Here is a 20,000-nt window from a genome sequence, read left to right as displayed (position 1 = left end):
TGTATGCTCGGCGTGTAACCCTGTTTTTACGAGCGAATAGACCAATTTCGATATATTAAAATTCAGTCCGAAACAAAAGGCATCAGCTCGAGGCTCTGGGGAATAAATATAAGGATTTGTATGAGTTTATTCCCCAGAGCCTCGAGATGATGCCTTTTGTTTCGGACTGAATTTTAATATATCGAAATTGGTCTATTTGTTTGCGAATTTGTCAATAACCTCAGTTAAAACGGTGACTTGCCTTTACACGTTTTTTAAGTATCCGAAAGTAACGGCCCCTTAAGCCTGTTAAATCCGAAAGTAACGAGGCCCTTACTTTCGGAAATCCACGGTACTGAATATTCTTTGAAAGTTTTTTGACACTATCAAGCCAAGAACGAAAGAAAACAACCAATTATGTCAACGAAAGAGCCAAAGACGTCTTCATCAATTGCAATAGTTTTTAGCGTGGGCACCGAACACAAGATGTTCATGTAAAAAACGCACTGCTTGAAATGAAAGCCTAGGTACTGATTACCTCTCAGTAAAGGTGCGTACCCTATACGTCTATTATGTCGAGACGTTTTTCCGATTCGAGCCTTCAACATTGCCTTCCCTTGAATTTGAATAAGTTTGCTTTAAACTTGGAATCGTGACAATTGCCTATGAACCTGAAAGAGTGCCTCGCTGCCTATTTCCGAATACTGACCTTTTAAAGGCCAAAAGCTTATCATGATAACAATATGTTTAGTAAACGTTTGATAATAAAAGAAGCTTATAAACAGCTGTATGCTGGGCATGACACGTACTTCAAACAATGGGTGGTCTCGATCATCAATGAAAATTCACGGAAAATATGTGTATTAAGTCTTTCGTAAGTTTTTAAATAGAGAAAAAGATCTTCCTTTTGATAACGTTTTGTAAATTTGCGTCGGAGTGCAAAATGTGATTAATTGATATTTTTGAACTGAAAGATGCCGAATTCCTTTCGAAGTGTTGTTTTACAAAAATGAATTAGTTCCTTCGTGTTTTCCTTTTTTTTTTTTAATTTTCAAGATATTGTTATTGTTTTAGTGCAGGCAATTTCATATACCACTGCACGTTTCTCCAGGAAAAGGAGCCTTGGTGACTAATTGCTTCAGAAGATTACCGAATATCATTCACCTGCAAAACAATGTGCATAATTCATCAGGCTCAAGCACTTTGTTCACCATTTAAATACAGCATACCAATTTCATGACAAGTGTGATTGCAGAAATAAAATAAAGACTTCCGTTCGACATTACCATTTCGTATTGTTTCGGTTCAAACACTTCACATTAAGGAGAATGGCCAACTATTCGCAAGAGGAAAATCAGAAAACAATGACAGATTTTCTTTGCTCATCCGAGCTCACGGAAGGAATTCATGGTGAACTTCGATGGGCTGCAGCTCTTAACATTTTCCTGTCTATTACCGCATTTATTGGAAATGCCATCTTCCTTGTCGCTCTTAACAAGGTGCCCTCGCTTCACCCACCGTCAAAACTTCTGTTTCGTACATTGGCCACAACGGATCTTTGTGTTGGTATTATTTCTCAACCTCTTACTGTTGTTGCTTTGATGCCTGAAGTTAAACAACATATTCACGTTTGTCGATATACTAGCACTGTGCGTTTTTTAGTATCTTATGCTTTGTGCATGGTATCCTTGCTCACATCGACTGCAATAAACGTAGACAGACTTTTTGCTTTGTCTTTAAAGATCAGGTATAGACACTTTGTGACTCTAAAGCGGACATATGCTATTGTAACCTTCTTTTGGGTCATATCCATGGTATTTACAATTATGTCCCTTTTCATTGATTCGATAACAGCTTTGTATTGGGCGACTGTGCTGGTTTCGTGCCTGGCAATATCACTTTTCTCTTATGGAAAAATATTTCTTGTGTTGCGTCAAAATCAAGATCATCTCGGCCCTCGGGCTTTCTGGAAAAGACAACCAAACCAAACAGTTCAACTAAACGAAAAACGTTACAGAAAGACAGTTTACACTGTGTTATGGGTGCAGTTGGCTTTGGTTGTTTGCTATTTACCGTATACTATAGTCACACTTCTCCTGTCTCGTCGATCCGGCCACCCCAGTGTGTGGCTTCTTCTTGTGTGGAGATATGCGGGAACTTTGCTCTACTTTAATTCCTCCTTAAACCCGGTTCTCTACTGCTGGAAGATGAGGGCAGTGAAAAAAGCAATGAAGGAGACAGTTCAACAAATTTGCTGCTCGTGCAGTTGCACTCGAGATAAAAATACCACCGTGTTTGTTGTCAACGGCGAACAGCAAACTACAGTCTCCAGCTTTTCATAAAATGAAACCTCTGTCATTCCCTTTTATTTCTTTGTTTTAACAATAGCTCGATAACTACAAGGACAAGACAAGAAAGAAGACGGAAATAAGTTTCGACAGCAATTTCAACCCAATAAATTTTATTCTGATTTTATTAAACGTCGGTAAAGAAATCCATTTACACTGTCGGAAGTTTAGGAAAGTGAATGTCATTCACAAGAGAGAAAGGAAAACATAAACCAGTCTTAAGCTTACCACATGTCACAAGATCTGTAACGAATATTAGGCAGGAACTGATTGCATTTAATGTTTGCTTTAATATTGATTTGTGTTTTGACTTGACTTGCATGAATCAATCAATCACCAACTAACAAGCCCAAAGATTATTATTATTATTGTAAATAAATGTTATTGATATAAGAAGAGGTATATATTTACATCTGCCTATTTAATTCTTGTTTCAATAATCGGAATAAAGACAGAAGTCAAGCTTTCACATTGTAAAGTCATCTCCGACATGCAATTCACTCCCACCGGGAATGTGAATCCAAAAAAAAAAGTTTTTGACTTCAAGGATCTTGGCACACGGGTAAATTCTTGAGACATGAACGGATAGCACTGGAAGACGCTCAATGGCATGTTCAAAATCTGTTTCCTGTTTATTGCATTAAAAGACTGGGCCTGAACTAGAGAATGTATTCAAAGAAACGAGACAACCGTGTTGGATTAAAAATTGGTTACCTAAGGAAGTAAAAGGAAATGAACTCTATTTAAATGTCTAGTCTTCTAGCGCTGTAGCACTAACTGGGGATACTGTAAACTGAAATAAACAACATAAACAGAAATCAAATCTTGATCTTTCAGGTCAATTCTGGTTCTGGTGAATTAAATGCTGCATAGGTTGCATTCGTTTTAATTGCTCACTATCAATGCCCGGCAAAGGTCTGTTCATGAAAACATCGTGGTAATACTGAAGATAGTGGTAATGCAGAGAAATTTACACCAATGCCCAGTCCTTAAAATACGGATTCACTTGTATGGATAGTTGTGTTCTTCAAGGTCGTAGACGTACTCATTATAAATGCCTTGTAGTGTGCACTGGTTTGCATTTCGCTTTTGATCTTTTTTCGTTCGTCAAAGTGTGGAAATGTCATCGAATTAGTTTTTCGATTCGTGTAGGATCTTTTTGTAAAAGCTTAATAAGTCCAAATGTATACAATATATAAGTAAACAAGTTTTAATTAAAAGTAAATCTTCGAAACAGCCATGCACAATTTCAACCATTTCCCTGATGAAGTTCCAAATAGCTTTTTTAGTCCCTCTTTACCTTTCATGCATCAGAGATCATGATTTGTTGGGCATTACTACCAGATAGCAAGAATTAATTAAGAATCAAGACAAAAATCTCGTTGATGATGTTGCCATCTTAGGAAGTGGTGCACATCGACTCACAGGCTCGATTTCTACCATTCTACCCAATATTAAACAATAATCTGGATATCCAATCGATATTATGTCCGGCCTTTCATATTCTGAGCATGTCAAAAAATGGAGAAGGTCTCTCTCTATAGCACCAACTCACGGACACTTCGGAATATAATCGAAGGAGAAGTATAATCGAAGGAGAAGTATACAAAAAACATTATGACCCAAAGACCATTTTACTATTATGAATGCAAAGCAATCAAAGAAAACCTTACTGAAACCCATTCGCTTCAATATACGTCACAGCTGTCAAATTGCGTCCGGTCTGATTCGTTTCTATATGCATTAGCAAGTTTATTTTTTGGTACAGATGTTTGACACCGTATTTTCACACCGTGAAATAGTTTTCACGGCGGAATTATTATCCGATAGTGACCATTCTTTATGAGTAAATGATAAGAAGCTGTATAGTATACGGAAATGGGGGATAAAGATTATTAATAAATGTGGGTGTTAGACAAAAAAAATGTCAGGCAATTGTTGGAAGTCGACACAAGCAAAATATTTATCTTAACCAAAATATCAACCCCACATATTTTTGACCTGCCAAGCGAAGCTTCGACGAAGTTTTGAATAGGGTTAAATGCAATTTAACTTAGTTAACGACCAGGAGGAAGTTGCACAGTTTGTCTGGCGTGGCGTGGCGTTGTGTGGCGTTAGCGTTAGAGTTTATCAGTATTTTGGGGGTGCACCTGCAGCGTTTTTTAGAGTGTGCGTGTGTTATTTGCATGCGGGGCTTTTCCGGGGCGTCTTCTGGCAGTTCTAGAGGTCAGTGGTTCTTGTGCATATTTTGCGTGCGCCTGCGCATGTCCTCGTCGTTTTGCTTGGCTCAGCGTTCGGTGTGTTGGCGCTCGGGTGCTTTCAAGTATTTCCCCGCCTCCTCTCCTTACTCAGGGAAGTCAGGACCCCTCCTTTATAGTTTTTTTTCCATTGAACTCACTGTTCATTGTGACGGGTGCTTGATTTGGGGTCTGGTGTGGAGGGCGGGGCTCGTGGCTGGGTTGCGGGTAGCGCAGGCTTATGGGGTGTTCCACCGACCTGGGGTCGTTGGTACCAGTCCCCAGATCCTTGGGCACCCAACCTCCATTTGCGACACAGGCGTTAAGGAGAAGTATTCCAAAACTTTATTTTTCAGTTGGTGGTCTTTTGTTTGCGGAAAAAAGGATTTAATATTTCATTCCGAGTTCGTATAAACCTCGATGTCCAGAGAAAAGAGGAGTACTGCAGGGAGACGTTTGCAATAAGCGTCGTTTGATACTTTATACATTCTAACAAATCATTACGTACATTATGACGCGTCATGTGTTTCAAAATTCATACTTAATCTCACTTGACCTGTTGAAATGCACACATCTTATGTGAAATGAGAACAAAACGTATTGAAGTGCAGATAGTTATTCTAAAAAAAAAAATAAGCGTTCATGGTAAATCACGTAGATCATTGTATGAACGTTGTAAGACATATACTGAAATCTTTGGGTATCAGCGTGAAATACATTTAAACTTAAAATAAGGATTCTGTGTTGTTTCTTTATTCTCAATGCAAATTTCGTAACCTTTTACCTTGCTTGTCGCACGGAATCTCAAGGTATGTTGCACATTTTCTCAGTACGGTCATTGAACACCAGGGAGCAGGAAAGAATGGGATTCTTTTCTGCGCCCTGGGCCCGGTTGTTCGAAAGCCGGTTAACCTAATTCAGGATTAGCGTAAACTTTTGTTTCATGTTTTCAACTTTCTGGTAAAAGTTTCTTTTGCTAATTTTCGTTTTTCAAGGATTGACTTCTTGTGATGTAATTAAGTCTTGCCGAATACTAGCGTTGAACAGCATTTGGGAGTAGAAAAATAAACACCTTGGTTAATTACTCGGAATAACTGAAAGGTATCCGAGTTATATTCTGGGAAGAATTTAGTTTTCTGTGCAGCAAATGGACAATAGAATTAGGAGGCGGTGATTTCATTGGCTAAAAGCAATGTACTACACCCCTCCGAGCAATACATTTGACCTCCCTCTGTGACCAAACAACTGCAACAATAAAAAATAAACACAAACTCGAAGGAGTAGATTTCAGGTAGCGAGAGACTTGAAACAACCTCACGTCTAACAGAAATAGATGAAAATCGGAATTTAAAACATGCAGTGGAGCAACTAAATGATGAGTTCTACGTTGGGGCTTCAGCGTGACTCCTTTAATTTCGTTTGCTGATTCAAAGCCCATGTTCCACGATATAGCAAATGACGCAATGCAATGCAGCTAAACGTGAATATGCTGGATTCAGCCGTCTAGAAATGTTATGAATAAGATATTTACTATAATCCTGCCTGTTGACAACATGACTAAATCGCCAGTACAGAACTTCCAGCAGCGGTATGTTATAAATGGCCGAGATTTCTTAGTCTCTTTCGGCCTCAGCTGTTTTTTGTACGAACATCATCCGCCGATGTCTATTTTTTTTATTTTTATTGTTAGTGTCTTGATCTTCATGTTAGTTACCTAGAGCTGGAGGTCACCGGCCGCGTTATTCACAACACTCTTAATTTGGAACCTTCGCAGATGAATACCGTTTTTCACTTACCCATATTAATTACAATTGAAACCAGTTTATCTGATGTCACGCTACATACCAGATCCCGCAAAGATAGACATAACGCCCACGTAATTTCCATTCAAACAACCAGTTGCAAGACATACTACCCCTATAGCTATGTCACCTGTTGAATTTATTTGCAATGGTAAACATTAAGCGATTTTCAACGGTACATTATCTGCGTTGTTATGAATGAGCAACTGGCTGCAGAAACATTTAATTGTTTTGTTTCGTACTTGGCAAATTAAAACATAGGCGCTCGAGAGGCGCATGTGACTATACCAGAGATGTGCAAGGGGAAAAGAAGTAGAATATTCTGTCATGTGAATAGGGGTGGCTGAATTGTGGGAATTGATTCACCACAGCGTCCATATCGATAGTTTTTCGACCATTGAAAAATTTACGTGCGATAGATCATTTTCACTGTCACGCAACAAAAAAATGAATTCGAAACGTTCGATGGAAAAGGCCAAAAACTTGGAAAATTGCGGGAAACAAATTTAGACACTACCTCCAGTTCTCAGATCTGTGCGGTACATCGTTTCTGAGCTCTTTGTCGAAGCGCTGAAATCACACAACTTTTACTTGTGTAGGTGGATCAAAGTGGACTTTACTTTGCCTTGAAAGCGCTTATTTTTCGCTCATGAGATAAAATGTATGAACACATCTCCTAATGTACTAGTACTTGAAAGGCTCGAACTGCTTAGATTCATAGGGATAGATATTTTTTTCAATCAAATACATTGGAAGCCCGCCTAACGGCCATACATTCTCTTCTAGAAAACCCTCTTTAATGCGGTCACCCGTTAATACGGCCAACGGCCACAATTTTAAATCCCAAGCAGTCGAGTCCTCTATAATTTCATCCCGTTAACTCGGCCACTCGCTCCAAACGCCTGTGACATGTTAATTTCATTGACCTTCGTTAGTTACCACTGTACTCGAACAGCTGATTTACTTTACAAAGTACTGTCAGCAACACTCCTCCCTGTTTTCATTACAAACATCATCTTGAAACTACTGTTGAATCCAGTAAGGCAAATCGCGAAGAGATTAAGTCTTTGTGCTTTCATCAAAAACACGATTGATACTTAAGTCTGTCGGTTAGGTAATTACGGCGGCTTCCGTTTTTTTAGAAGCATAGTAAGCTGGGCCTGTTCTTGTTTTGATTTTAGGCTCAGAACGTACAGTACACTTAACAATTTTAAGCGTTTCACCTACTGTGCGAAGTTTCAAGTATTTTATACAATTACTGTACGTAGATCCTTATTGCTTATTAAAGAGAAAAGTTTTTCTGGAATGCAAATGCGATATTTGTCATTAAGGCCCTTTAGTCATGAATTTCACCCTACCCCCGGTAATACGGCCACCACGTTAATACGGCCAATTTTTTTCGGCCCTTTGATGACCGTATTGACGGGGTTCCACTGTAGCCTGGTATCATAGTGTCAACATGATAACCTACGTAAGGTGACAATTGGGAAATTCGGAATACTGCATTTTCGAAACGAAAGACGTCATGGAACTGGAAACTTGGAAAAAGATTTATTTCTCGGGTATCTTCAACCTCCTATAGATGACAATTCAGAAGACCTTGCTAATTTGATGATCTCACTTTGAAACCATCTATAGTTTGACAATTACGTGCTACTGCAAAGCTTTGATTATCTCGAAAACGGCGGCTTCATTAAACGCGTAAACGGGCTCAATTGGTCGGTTAGAAACAAAATACGAAAGCCGTGACGTTAAGTAACTGTTGTAAGAATTAAAACCTCACCACAGAACCGTATTCTTCACAAATCATCATCTGCGAACACGGGGCACCCGAACATTTCGTTCGTCCTCGCGAACTATCGGCAATTCATCGTACTGTTTCCGAACTTTGGTACTCTTCGCATGAGGATTGGCTCCGAAGAGTATTCTATTGTTATATACTTATTTTCGGAAAAACTAACACGATAGCAATAGTGACTACGCACCATGCGCAGTAGTCACAAAAACTACCTCGTCCAAAATGTATCACCCTACTTCTGCGCCACTTGGTATTCGGAGTAAACGCTTTAAAAAAGCGTCTTGTTTTTAATGTGAGATTAGCGTTAATCGGCTTTTGAACAACCAGGCCCTGGCGAACAAATCTCAACATAATAATAGGTCATGTAAACCTTCGGAAAAAGTCCCCGGAACACAACATACAAAGATGGCGTCTGATATCGTGGAAGCTGTCCTTTCGAAACCCCAGGTTAGGACTAGCCTCGCTGAAGCCGTTGCTGTCAATCGTTATACTCGTGAAAGAAGAAACGGCATCTATGTTTCGAAGTCCTAGTGTAGCTTTCGTGACATATTTCTTATTGCTGGCGAGCGTTAGCGAGGCAGCATACTATTCTTGACATTAGCCAAAAAAATCAAAATTTCAATGTAAGATCGGAAGCATGCGCAGTCGATTGTGGTGGGTCATGTCTATTATCCGGGGTATTGATACCCGAAATTACGTCACGTACACGTCGTGGAAGCGATTCTTACAGTCACAGTACTTTTCTAGTGGGTCGTCATTGATCATCATTCAACCGTATATGTTCAGTCTTTGACCACCGAGTCAAATTGTTCTTCAACGTCTTCAACCGTTGAGCGAAGAGTAAATCAGTTCCCGAGCTAGACCACGAGCAGTCGTGCTTATTTCCTCAGAGCCACGCACGACGAGTGAAATTAATATTTTATGCAAATTTTTGGTGATAACGGGGCGTGTCACGCACTCGCGCGCTCAACTGTGTCATTGAAAAATAAGAGACTGCTCCCAGTCTATTCTCAAGCACGACAATAAATTTAAAATGACATTTACTCAGCTACGCTCAGCATTTCTCAAAAGAAAAACATGCCATTGTTTTGAAATTATCCATTTGCTTATAAAATAATAACGCCTGCGACACATGCTAAAGACATGCACACCTTTTTTCGCTTTTAAAATACTTTCACGCACATTACCGGTATCCTCTTTCTTCAAAAGTTTGCAGCTGTTAAAAAAAAATACCAGTCACTGCTCCCAGTTTCCATGCCAGCACTCACTTTCTAACTGAAACTCCTAGTTTTAGTAGTATCTTACGTCTCACATTTCTTGTATCGTGTTACACTCAATTACTTCATTGTTGTAAGATTAACTTAATTATACTTCACATCACATCACATCACGACTCATTACCAATATCATCTGAAAGGCTAGAGATCATCTTTTACGAATAAAAATCTAGCCATCATTCACATCTCGGAGACAAAGGTAAGTCTACATAATTCCTGATTTTGCTTAGAATAAGATTTTTGATTTCATCGTTTTGCTTGAGTACCCTTTATTGGTTCATTATTCGACTTTTCTGTATCGCGTGATTAACAGTTTAGAATGTTATTTAAGGTAGTTTTCTGTTTATTTTATGTTTTAGCTCGAACCACATAAGGCTTACTCTGGGACCTTAAGTCGCCGTAACTTAGGCGACTTAAGAAAAAATGCCCAAAATATCAGGCGATTTGAGGCGATTTAAGGCGACTTAAGGCAACCTTACACAACTTAAATTGCTTATTCTAATTAAGTCACAGAATATCAACTGATCAAAATTCTCCATATTTCTTTTCCAAAATCAGAAAACAAGAACTGTAATAATAATTATTATTATAATAATTATTATTATTATATAAACTTATTATTACTATTATTATTACTACTATTATTATTATTATTATTATTATTATTATTATTATTATATAAACACCAATGAAATACCAAGTGAGTTTTCACGCCAAAACATGATATCTTCACACATGAAAATATCACTGTTGCTATGGTTACATATATAAATCGCACCTTTCGATGCCTTTCGTGAAATGATTTAGTATTTCATTGGTGTTTACATAATAAATAGAATATTACATGGCTGCTTGGAGATACGAAATTTCTCTTCTCGTGCTGAAAAATATTTCAATCGTTCGATGCGCTCACTTGTGAAATATTTTTTGATACTCGGACAGAAATTTCATATCTCTGTGCGGCCATGTAATGTCCTCTATTTATTTCACAATTTTTAATTGCTATATGACAGTGTCAAATGTCTATGTCTGAATGCCACTAGATCTATAAATGCTGGGCTGGAATAACAGCAACGATAATAAATTAGCAGAATTTCGGAGATGAACAAAGAGTTTCCAGCAATCTGATTGGTTGAGTGGTTTCCTATAGAAATAATAATAATGATTTTATATTCACCGCACTAGCTGGTGAATATAAAGCAAAACAAAATGGCAGGGCTCCCGCTGGCACTCGTGACATTTACAACAGAAATAAACTGTGTTGTCAATTATTCTCTGTGTCGATTATCACTTCTCTGTTGTTTAGCTCGGAAATTATACCCAAACAATTATTCGTCTCAGATGTACAATCACTTTGCCTTTGGCAAATAACTGTTGAATGTGATTAAAGTTACAGTGCATTGCAAGTTTGTTTTTCTGATAGCTACAAAACGTATTTATTTGTTCGTCAAAAGAAAGACATAATTGAAATAAGATTGTTATAGAAAATTCATAATTTAAACAAAAATAAACAACTAGGAAGTCAAACTACTTAAGCTCAAACTATTTCAAAAATGAACGCAAATAATTATTATCTTAGCAAACTTATTCCTGCAGCTTGCACTGTTAATTTTTGCACGAAAGTTTGGTACATTTTCACCATTCCAATGGCATCAAACAATGGTTATTCCTTTTCTGAAACCCAACCAATGAATGTTCTTCTCTTTCTTCAGTTAGGAGGAAAACTCCAATATAACGTAACGAGTACTGTATGCCAAGAACTTTCTCAATGAAATATCTTTTTCTTAGTCATTGTTGACACTTTATAAGCTCTTTCTCTATCCGTGATCACCAACAATCCGCCATTTTGATTCTCCCTGCTAGTGTCCATGCCTCTATGTGCAGACTCGCGTGAGCTTGAGTCAAGCCACTTGACAATAACATTCTCAGAATTGGTAGCCTTTCCTTCACCGGTACATGCAAACCCAATCGCGATCGACCAGCACAATGCGGTTTTAAAGGAACAGTATTGTGAGCTTTTGTGGCAAAGTTGCCCTTTTTATTCCTGCATCAGATATGAAAAATGTACACCCACCACGTACATGTAGCACTAGCTCTACACGTGCAGGTTTCCTCGGAGTTGTGCAGTTAAGTGGATGTGCAGTGTTATTATACACATCGTGCATACAACAACAACAACAACAATACTTTATTTACCCACGCTACATCTAGGAGTGATAAAAACTCGTTAAAACATGTGCGTGAAACGGAAAGCATTGAAAATAAAAGAAATAGTTTAAAATTACCATTCTAAAAACTATCTAAAAACCTGCTTCTTTAAAAGACGTTTAAAAGTAGAAATATCTTTGGCGTTTCTAACATACGTTGGCAACGAATTCCAAAGTTTTGCTGCCAAAAATGAGAATGACTTATGGCGCCATTCTAGATTAAAACTGGGTAGCATTAAAAGTGTCCCTGACCCTCTTAAATTATAATTACAGATTTTGATCTTTAAAAAATCCTCTATGTACCTTGGGGCTTCTTTATGAATACATTTATATACCAAAACTAGGGCCTGGAATTTTCTTCTTTCTTCTAGCGTTCTTATACCAGCTATATTTAATAAATGGTTATATGATGTATGCTTTCTATACCCTAAAATAGTTCTAAGAATATAATTATTGGTATCTTCTAATTTTTTAACTTGACCTCTTCCAACTCCAGGTAATAGCGGACAACAATATTCTAAATGAGGCAAAATATAAGCTTTATAAAGGCGGCACATTACGTCTAAAGGAATAAACCTGCGAATCCTCCGTAACGCAGAGGCTTTTGCACACGCCTTTTTTACTTGTTCGGACACATGAGCGACAAAATTGAGCTTACGATCTAATGTAACACCAAGGATTTTAAGTGTATCATTGACGTCCACTTCATTGTTATCCACACTGAAGTTATAACGATATGATACTGGACCTATAGCCATTGCCTGTGTCTTAGATGTATTGATCTGAAGATAGTTCTGCCGAAGCCATGTTGATAATATATATAGATCAGAGTTAATAATAAATTCTAAAACTGGAGGAGAAGCGTCCGATGCATATTCGGTAGTGTCATCTGCATACAACCGTAGAGAGGAGTTTGTAACCTGAAAGTGCATGCATTTGGTGACAAAATATGTAATCAAGATTTGGAATTTTGTGTGGCGGAATGACAGATAAAGGTTGGTTAATCCCTTCTGCTTAAGTAAATCATGTATTCTTGTGAAGAGCGTCGGCATCTACAACGCGACCTTCTATGTAAATGAAACAAAATTGCATGGAATGCTTAGAGTAGGACTTCTTAACCTTACAAAAGACATTTTCTTTCTTATGTTAAAGTTAAGCTTACATCAGTATCACATCTAAAATAAATAATTTCAATTCTTGTTACTGAGCTTAAATTTGTTTGGTTATCTCATCCGTTATATTTGTTATTTAAAGTTGCAAAAATATTTTGAGGCATCATATCACTGCTCCTCACAAAAGTGAGGAATTAATAGCATTAGACAGAACTATTAATTTTTTATGTGCTTTCATGTTTGATACTTGTTTTTGTAACAAGCAAATGGAATAACATCTTGCCAAAAAGAAAATGTGTGGAGACTAGAATATTGCTTTTGGTATCTCCATTAAAGCTATATGCACATGTTGCAAGGCAAAGGCAAAAAAAAAAAACCCTTGTCGCAGATATTCAATCAGGACTTACATGATTCCTGCAAACACTTACATGTATCTCTGCTGCATGTCCTTTTGTGTGTTCTGGCCTCTCCTATGTGTTATGACAGGAGTTCGCCAGGCTCATCAGCAAATGGGTATCAGGAGGCAACCCCCTGCCCCACCTATAACTCCAACATTTAAATTACGTTTGGGTGCTTTAAACAAACTTCTGAAAACACAAGCTAGTGAGATTTTCCTCTAATTTTACGAGAACTCACTGCGAATACGTCTTTATAACATAAGGGAAATTTTTTCTTGTCACTGTCGAGGCACAACGAAAAGCAGTTAGGCAAACGGATTAAAAAAGCATTTGTTCACTCGCATGTTAGAGCAAAACAAACAAACAAATCAACTTTTTTCTTTATGTCCAAAAGAGAACAGATAATTGTTATTTAATTCCAGTTGACAATAAAAATTCGATTTTCATTCCTGAACAAAGGAAGAACCGATTAAACCAACTTCTAAAAATACGCATCCATTTTAAAGAACGCATCCGTAAAAATAACAAACAGTTTAATGCCCAAGGAAAGAATTTGTGAAGTAACTTCTTCCGCTAAGTATGAGCTATTACTGGTATTCTGTTTTGGCGTTGTCGTTCTCTTTCGCTCTCCTTTCGTTGCTGTTCTATACATCGGTCCTCCAGGGATCATGTAACCTTATCAGAGCTTCTAAAGATATGCCAAAAAAAGCAGCTCTAAGCAAATTAAAAACAAACACTAAGCTTTAGGTTTGTATCCCGTCGATGCTTGACTTAAATAACTGCGTAGCCACCAGTGTGGACCACAATATCATAATATGTCAAACTGGATTGAAACCAGCGAAAAATACAGAAAGAAAACATCTTCCAAACCGTTTTCCATCTGAACAAGAAAGGCGTTGACTGTGTAAGAACTTTCGTTGATACAGTATGGCCGTGTAGCGCCGCGTCAAACCACAGAAAGTGCGCGAAAAATGAAGCCTCGCTTATGTTCAGGTAAGTTCACCGGGTTGAGCCTGCAATCCAATCGAAACCCAGTACCTGGCCTCGGTGAGCTCTAAGCTTGAGCCCGCGATATGGTCACATGGTACTGGTCAGCGTATACCTTGTTTTGACAGGTGTCAATTGATCAAAAGATGGATGTCCAACATCAAAGATGTATGCTGTAAACTAGCATGGTACTGGTCACATTAGCATACATGGAGGGGTTGACGTACGGACGGACGGACGGACGTACGTACGTATGTACGGACCGGTTGATGAAGTCATGGCTATAAAACCAAGATTTCTCGCATCGATGAGTTACCATATTTTCTTAACAATTGAGCTCCGCTAAAATGCCCATAGCGCCCATATACTTCCCCATTGTTTCCTTTCCTGCCCTTGTCGCTATACTGTTGGCTTCACCGCCCTTTACTCTGTCCTGGGGTGATCACAAAATGGTTTTAAAGACTGACTCGCGGCGGTGGCATCTCATGTTAACCCTGCTGTGATAGTGATGATTTGGCAGAATTATCATCAAACTTTATCTTACAGGTATGTCTTGTTTAATATTCAAACAGAGTGAAAGGCTGATCAAACTGTGAAGGAGTAGCTGTTGTATTAGCAATATTCTAGAGGCATTGTCTTTCTTCATCAGTGCACCAATAATGGTCTTTAACTGACGGGGCGTTACAATGTGAACGAAAAAGTTGTTTGCATATGATACACCAAAAATGTGAAACCGTTTAAATGAAAAATGAGAATCTAGTGAGAGAACTAATCACTATCTGAGTGTTAGAAGGGATACAAATACAAAAGTATGACATGATATGAAAAAGATAAATGAAAGAAAATACTTTTATCAACTAGTCTGCAATATTCGTTAAGGCGGTCTATGAGTCGTCGTTTAGTTTCACCGATGTATTGTTTATTGCTGCCCTCGCACTAGATGACAAGAGTTGCAGTTGATAGTGGCGGATCCACGGATCCAGTGATGTCTTGCACTTTTTGCACACCAACACTAAAAAGAAAGAGCTGGCGTTCCCCCTTAGACTATTGGTCCGGATCCGCCACTGGTTGATTTTGATTACATCAGATTCTGTAGAGTGGAATGTGTAAGTGTTCTGTCCATTAGATAGGTGTATGTAGAACAGTTGTTGCCACATTGGTGGGAGCCCGGGGATAGTCGGTTTTATTGTGATTGATTGCGTATTTTTAGCACTTACGAGAAACGCTTAGACTTTGGCTACGTTGGAAGCAAAAATAGGTGAGGGTTTAAAGACATTTTGGCAACGATGAGAAGAGGTTAAAATGTGAAAGTGTTTGCGAATGAGGGATGAAATGGAGCGTAAAGTTGGGTTCCAGGTAATACCAAAGGGAACACCTTGTGGTATGTCCATTGTAAAAGCCGAAGTGTCTTTGGGATAAGGTGCTTCGTTTTGTGTCATAGGAAATGGTGATTATATCCATGTTTATGGAGAAGCTCAAATTGTAGCGTCCAATTGGCAAAACACCCTATGAAGAAAGGCAGTGCCTTTCCAAATATTGGTAAATACAATGGATATTCCTTGAATGTTTAATAAGCTTCGTTCGTTAAAATAGTGAGACGCTGATTGGATCCTTCACCAGGATCCGGTGCTTCTTTTAAGTCACGTTGGTACTTGCTCTTACAATTTCATTTACTTTATATAAGACTAATTAACCTCTATGAACTTGAAATTCGTGAAAGATATTGTGCATCGTCAAATGAGAACTCGGAAATTTCCGCGCAGTTACACAAAGGCATATCGGCGGAAACTCCTTGCTTACTGCATCACGCAGTCAAATTAAGGCATATCGGAGATGCAACCAATCCATCAACCAACTACCCAAGCGAGTAATGTGAGAAATACATGAAAGATATTTATGCATCATAAAATGTGACTGCGTGATGCAGTCGTAGTCTTTACCCACATTTCAAGCTTGGTCACCACAGAGTCTCCATTAGCTCAGTGGTTAGAGCATCCACACTATATCACGGAGGGTCATGAGTTCAAATCCCATCTAGAGCTCAGATTTTTCTGAGTCCCCATTTGACGATGCATAATATCTTTCATGTCTTTCTCACATTACTCGCTTGGGTGGTTGGTGCATTTCATCTCTGACATGCCTTAATGCGACTGCGTGATGCAGTGATCGAGGTGTTAGTGATCGCGGATATGCCTTAAAGTGACTGCGCGATTCAGTTAAGAGAAACATATGTGATGCAGTCGTAGTCTATGCCCAAACTTAACCCTTGCTCACCACAGTCTCCACTTGCTCAGTGGTTAGAGCATCCGTACTAGATCACAGAGGGTCGTGTGTTAAAATCCCATATGGGGCTCAGATGTTTTCGAATTCCTATTCCTGCATAATATCTTTCATGTATTTCTCACATTACTCGCTTGAACATGACATTAATTATCAATAAAGACCGGACAGATTAATTTATTCATCTATTATATCAGAGGCTTCGGTTCGAGTTTTCCATTTTCTGCTGGTTTAGTTCACTTCAGGTGAAATGACAATAAACTCTTTTATGATAAGCGAGCACATCGAGAAAACTGTTACAGATTATCTTAGTTCATGAGAACTAAGGGAAGGCATCGGAATTTATGACGAACTATGATGAACAACATCCCTTAACATTTTTCTGTCTATTACTGAATTTGCTGGAAATACCATCTTCTTAGTCGCTCTTAACAAGATGTCCTCACCTAAGCCACCATCAAAACTCTTATTTCTGTTCCTTGGTATCATTCTTGGCCTATGACAGCCATCACGTTGATGCCAGAACATGTTCACGTTCATCTACCTCTATATCTACATATTCTAGCACTTGGCAAAGTCCCTATTTGACTTATGGCTGTTTCTGCTTAGGTGGCCTCATAAACCACAAGCCTTTATAGAGACTTCACCGCCAAGCCAGCCACTTCTGCTGGAGAGAACAGGACAGCCATAACCACCAGAGACTTCATTCCCTGCACCTCTCGAATGGTGTGTGGGTTCTTTAACTTCCCACAGGGAACTTATGAACACAGAATATGCTTGTGAGACGGGGCCTACGGCTTATAGTCCTTATCCGAGAAGACTTGAAAGTCTAACCATTTGGGATCAAATTTCAGAGACAGCACTTTCTCAGTTATTTTAACATCCTGTGTGTTGATGCGGTCGGGATTCAAGACCTCGACCTCCCGCGTAGTAGCGCGATGCTCGACCAACTAAGCCATCGGTGCGCGACCAACACTCAGGGTCTTTAAATAACTGAGGAGAAAGTGCTGCCTTTGTAATTACATCTGCAAATGGTTAGACTCTCTAGTCTTCTCGGATAAGGACGATAAGCCCGAGGTCCCGTCTCATCACAACCCCTCAATGTTCAGAATCCTGTGGGACGTAAAAGAACCCGCACACTTGTCGCAAAGTGTAGGGAATGACGTAGTTCCCGGTATTGTGGTCTGTCTTCTGTGGTGTATCATGGTTGGGAGGGTAAATGCTCGGAGATATTAGCTACACCAAGCTACTCTAAAAATCCGAGGGTAAATAAAGATAGATGATATGATGATGACATGCTTCACGTTTGTTGATATGCTAGCACTTGTAATTCCTGGCGTCGCAATTTAATTAAATAATCAAAATCCACTATAATTTCTTCGTAGGACGTTTTCGTTTTTCATTGGTTCTTGAGAAAATCCATTGTCAGTAAAGTTGGCCAATCAGCCTAGAAGGCAACGCGCTTGAAACCAGTGACATGAGTTCTTAACCCCAGAAGAATTATCACAAATCAGTTGTGTCGTACCCAAAAAGCAATGAGGGGTCAGTCCAGGCGTGACCAGGCTCGATCTATACAGGTGTTTTAGCGACAATTGACACATTGGTACGTTCTACTTAAGCAGCTACTAACAATTCCTGGAAAGAAACTGATCCACCCATGTGTCAAATCATCTCATTATAATCAGAAAAATGCTCGGCAATTGGGCAGTTATCAAACCTTTAAAAAGAACTGGATGAGTATTGGCTGGATGAGTATTAGCTTGGCTGTTAAACAGAGGGTATTACCTGGCCGCGCGGGGATACGAATTTTATCTTCGAGTGCGGACAGTATCTTTCACAAGTGAGTGCAGCGAACAATTTAGCGATACTGCCGACATAAGAAGGCAAAGTTCGTAGCCGCAAACAGCCATGTTTAGTGAAATGTCCATATTAAAAACAACTTGTTTTATTCATTTTCAACATGTCGAAAAAGTGGTTATCAACTCAAGTGTATAAGGCTTGACCAGCCTAATTATTATGCATATTTTCATTTGAAGGGAGAGCATTTGCCCACGGCAGGCAGTTAGTTATCGGTATTGTTATAACTTTTCCAAAATGTTCCGTATCACATTCTTGTCACGTGACCCGAAATTGACTCATAACAGTTATATTTTTACTCAAAATTAAAATGGGGAACATTAAGCTACATTATATCAATCTTGTTTCTTGATGGTTTGATGATCCCTTCTAAAGGCTTTGTAATGCCGCCTTTTATGTCCACATGTTAAGAGCAATGAGAAATTGCGGAAAATAGGTCACGTGACATGATAAACATCCAAATATCTTAAAAGCTAAATACGGAGTACCACATGAAAAGGCGGCATTCGTTAGTAATAGTTATACTAAAACGTGTTTGTGCCAAACGTTTTCAATTTTTTTAAGTATAAATGCTCTCTATTTTTGAGTAAAGGATATAAACGTTACATGTTGTTATAGAGTCACGTGACCAAAATGTGATGCAAAGTATTTTGGCAAATTAATAACAACACCGATAACAAACTTTCTGTTACGTTTCATGGGCATTGGACAAATGCTTTCCTTCAAATAAAAATATGCATAATAATTAGGTTCGTCAAGCCTTAATACACTCGAGAACTACTAAAAACACACATCTTGTATAACATGAAACTAGATATGAAAGTTATGAAAAACAGATCATGTCAAATCGAGTCAGAAAAATGTTAATGTAGTAGAAAAAAAATATATTGCAGCGCAAAAGCATCTTACAAGGAACGGGAAGCTGTTTTTTATTTTATTGGCTATCGTGTTAGCTAACATGAGCACCCCTATATGCTCACCTTGAACCATGAGCGTACACTGGGTTGCCTGTGGTACGTGTTACACACAGACAGGTGGCACTGAGTTGGGTGGTTATTGAATTGCAGCGTTCCAGTTATTTTTTTTCAAGTGCGGAATCATGGATCAAGACGTGCTCCGCAGAGCTCCGCGCTGGAAATGCTGTCAAATCTATTTATTCGATGGAATTTGATGGAAAAAAGCAAAAAGAAAAGAAACCTTCGAGTGAAAACAACAACCAAAGTTCTACGCCAGCTGATATATATAATAAGCGTCAGAGGGACAAAAGTGGTTCTTCTGAATGTAATGAGGTTTTCGAAGCTTCGAGCATGGCGGAGGATATATGTGCGAACATTTAGCAGATCCTGGCAAAATAACAGAAATTAGACAACTTGAAATCCCTGATAAATAAGACTCTGAACAAACTAGAAGCGGTTGAGTTACAAGTAAATCGTCTCACGATCAGAGTGGAGAGTGCAGAATTTAAAAGTAAAGCGTCAACGAAAATGTTGCTTAACCGAAAGCGAGCGTCGATTTCACCTCGAAGGCTTACGACACGTCTACTCAAGCTCGCAACACAGAAGACACCGTTAAAGAGATAGCTTAACTCAATAAAAAAAAAATGCTTATATCAAAGCCTACTCAAGACGATAAAATTTACTATTCGAAGGGATTCCTGAAAGCTCTGCGACTGGGAGTGAAGCAGATGCAGAAGACACAGAGTCCATCTTGTGCTCCTT

The 20,000-nt window shown here is 38.7% G+C and overlaps 1 protein-coding gene across 1 annotated transcript; it reads left to right on the top strand.

Annotated features, from left to right (window-relative positions):
- The first annotated feature begins 400 nt into the window (after window positions 1–400).
- On the top strand, window positions 401–3,538 carry LOC137975576 (adenosine receptor A3-like). The gene has a single exon (XM_068822694.1). The coding sequence runs from the start codon at window positions 1,308–1,310 to the stop codon at window positions 2,319–2,321; it is 1,014 nt and encodes a 337-aa protein (XP_068678795.1). The 5' UTR covers window positions 401–1,307; the 3' UTR covers window positions 2,322–3,538.
- Window positions 3,539–20,000: the final 16,462 nt, after the last annotated feature.

The sequence above is a fragment of the Montipora foliosa genome, chromosome 11 (assembly GCF_036669935.1).
Source record: "Montipora foliosa isolate CH-2021 chromosome 11, ASM3666993v2, whole genome shotgun sequence".
Lineage (NCBI taxonomy): Eukaryota > Metazoa > Cnidaria > Anthozoa > Scleractinia > Acroporidae > Montipora > Montipora foliosa.
The sequence above is the reverse complement of the archived record's forward strand: the minus strand, read 5'-3'. Positions and strand labels throughout refer to the sequence as shown.

What these genes read in the sequence shown, in the direction of transcription:
- LOC137975576 (XM_068822694.1), top strand. Translation starts at nt 1,308, where the DNA reads ATGGCCAACTATTCGCAAGAGGAAAATCAGAAAACAATGACAGATTTT.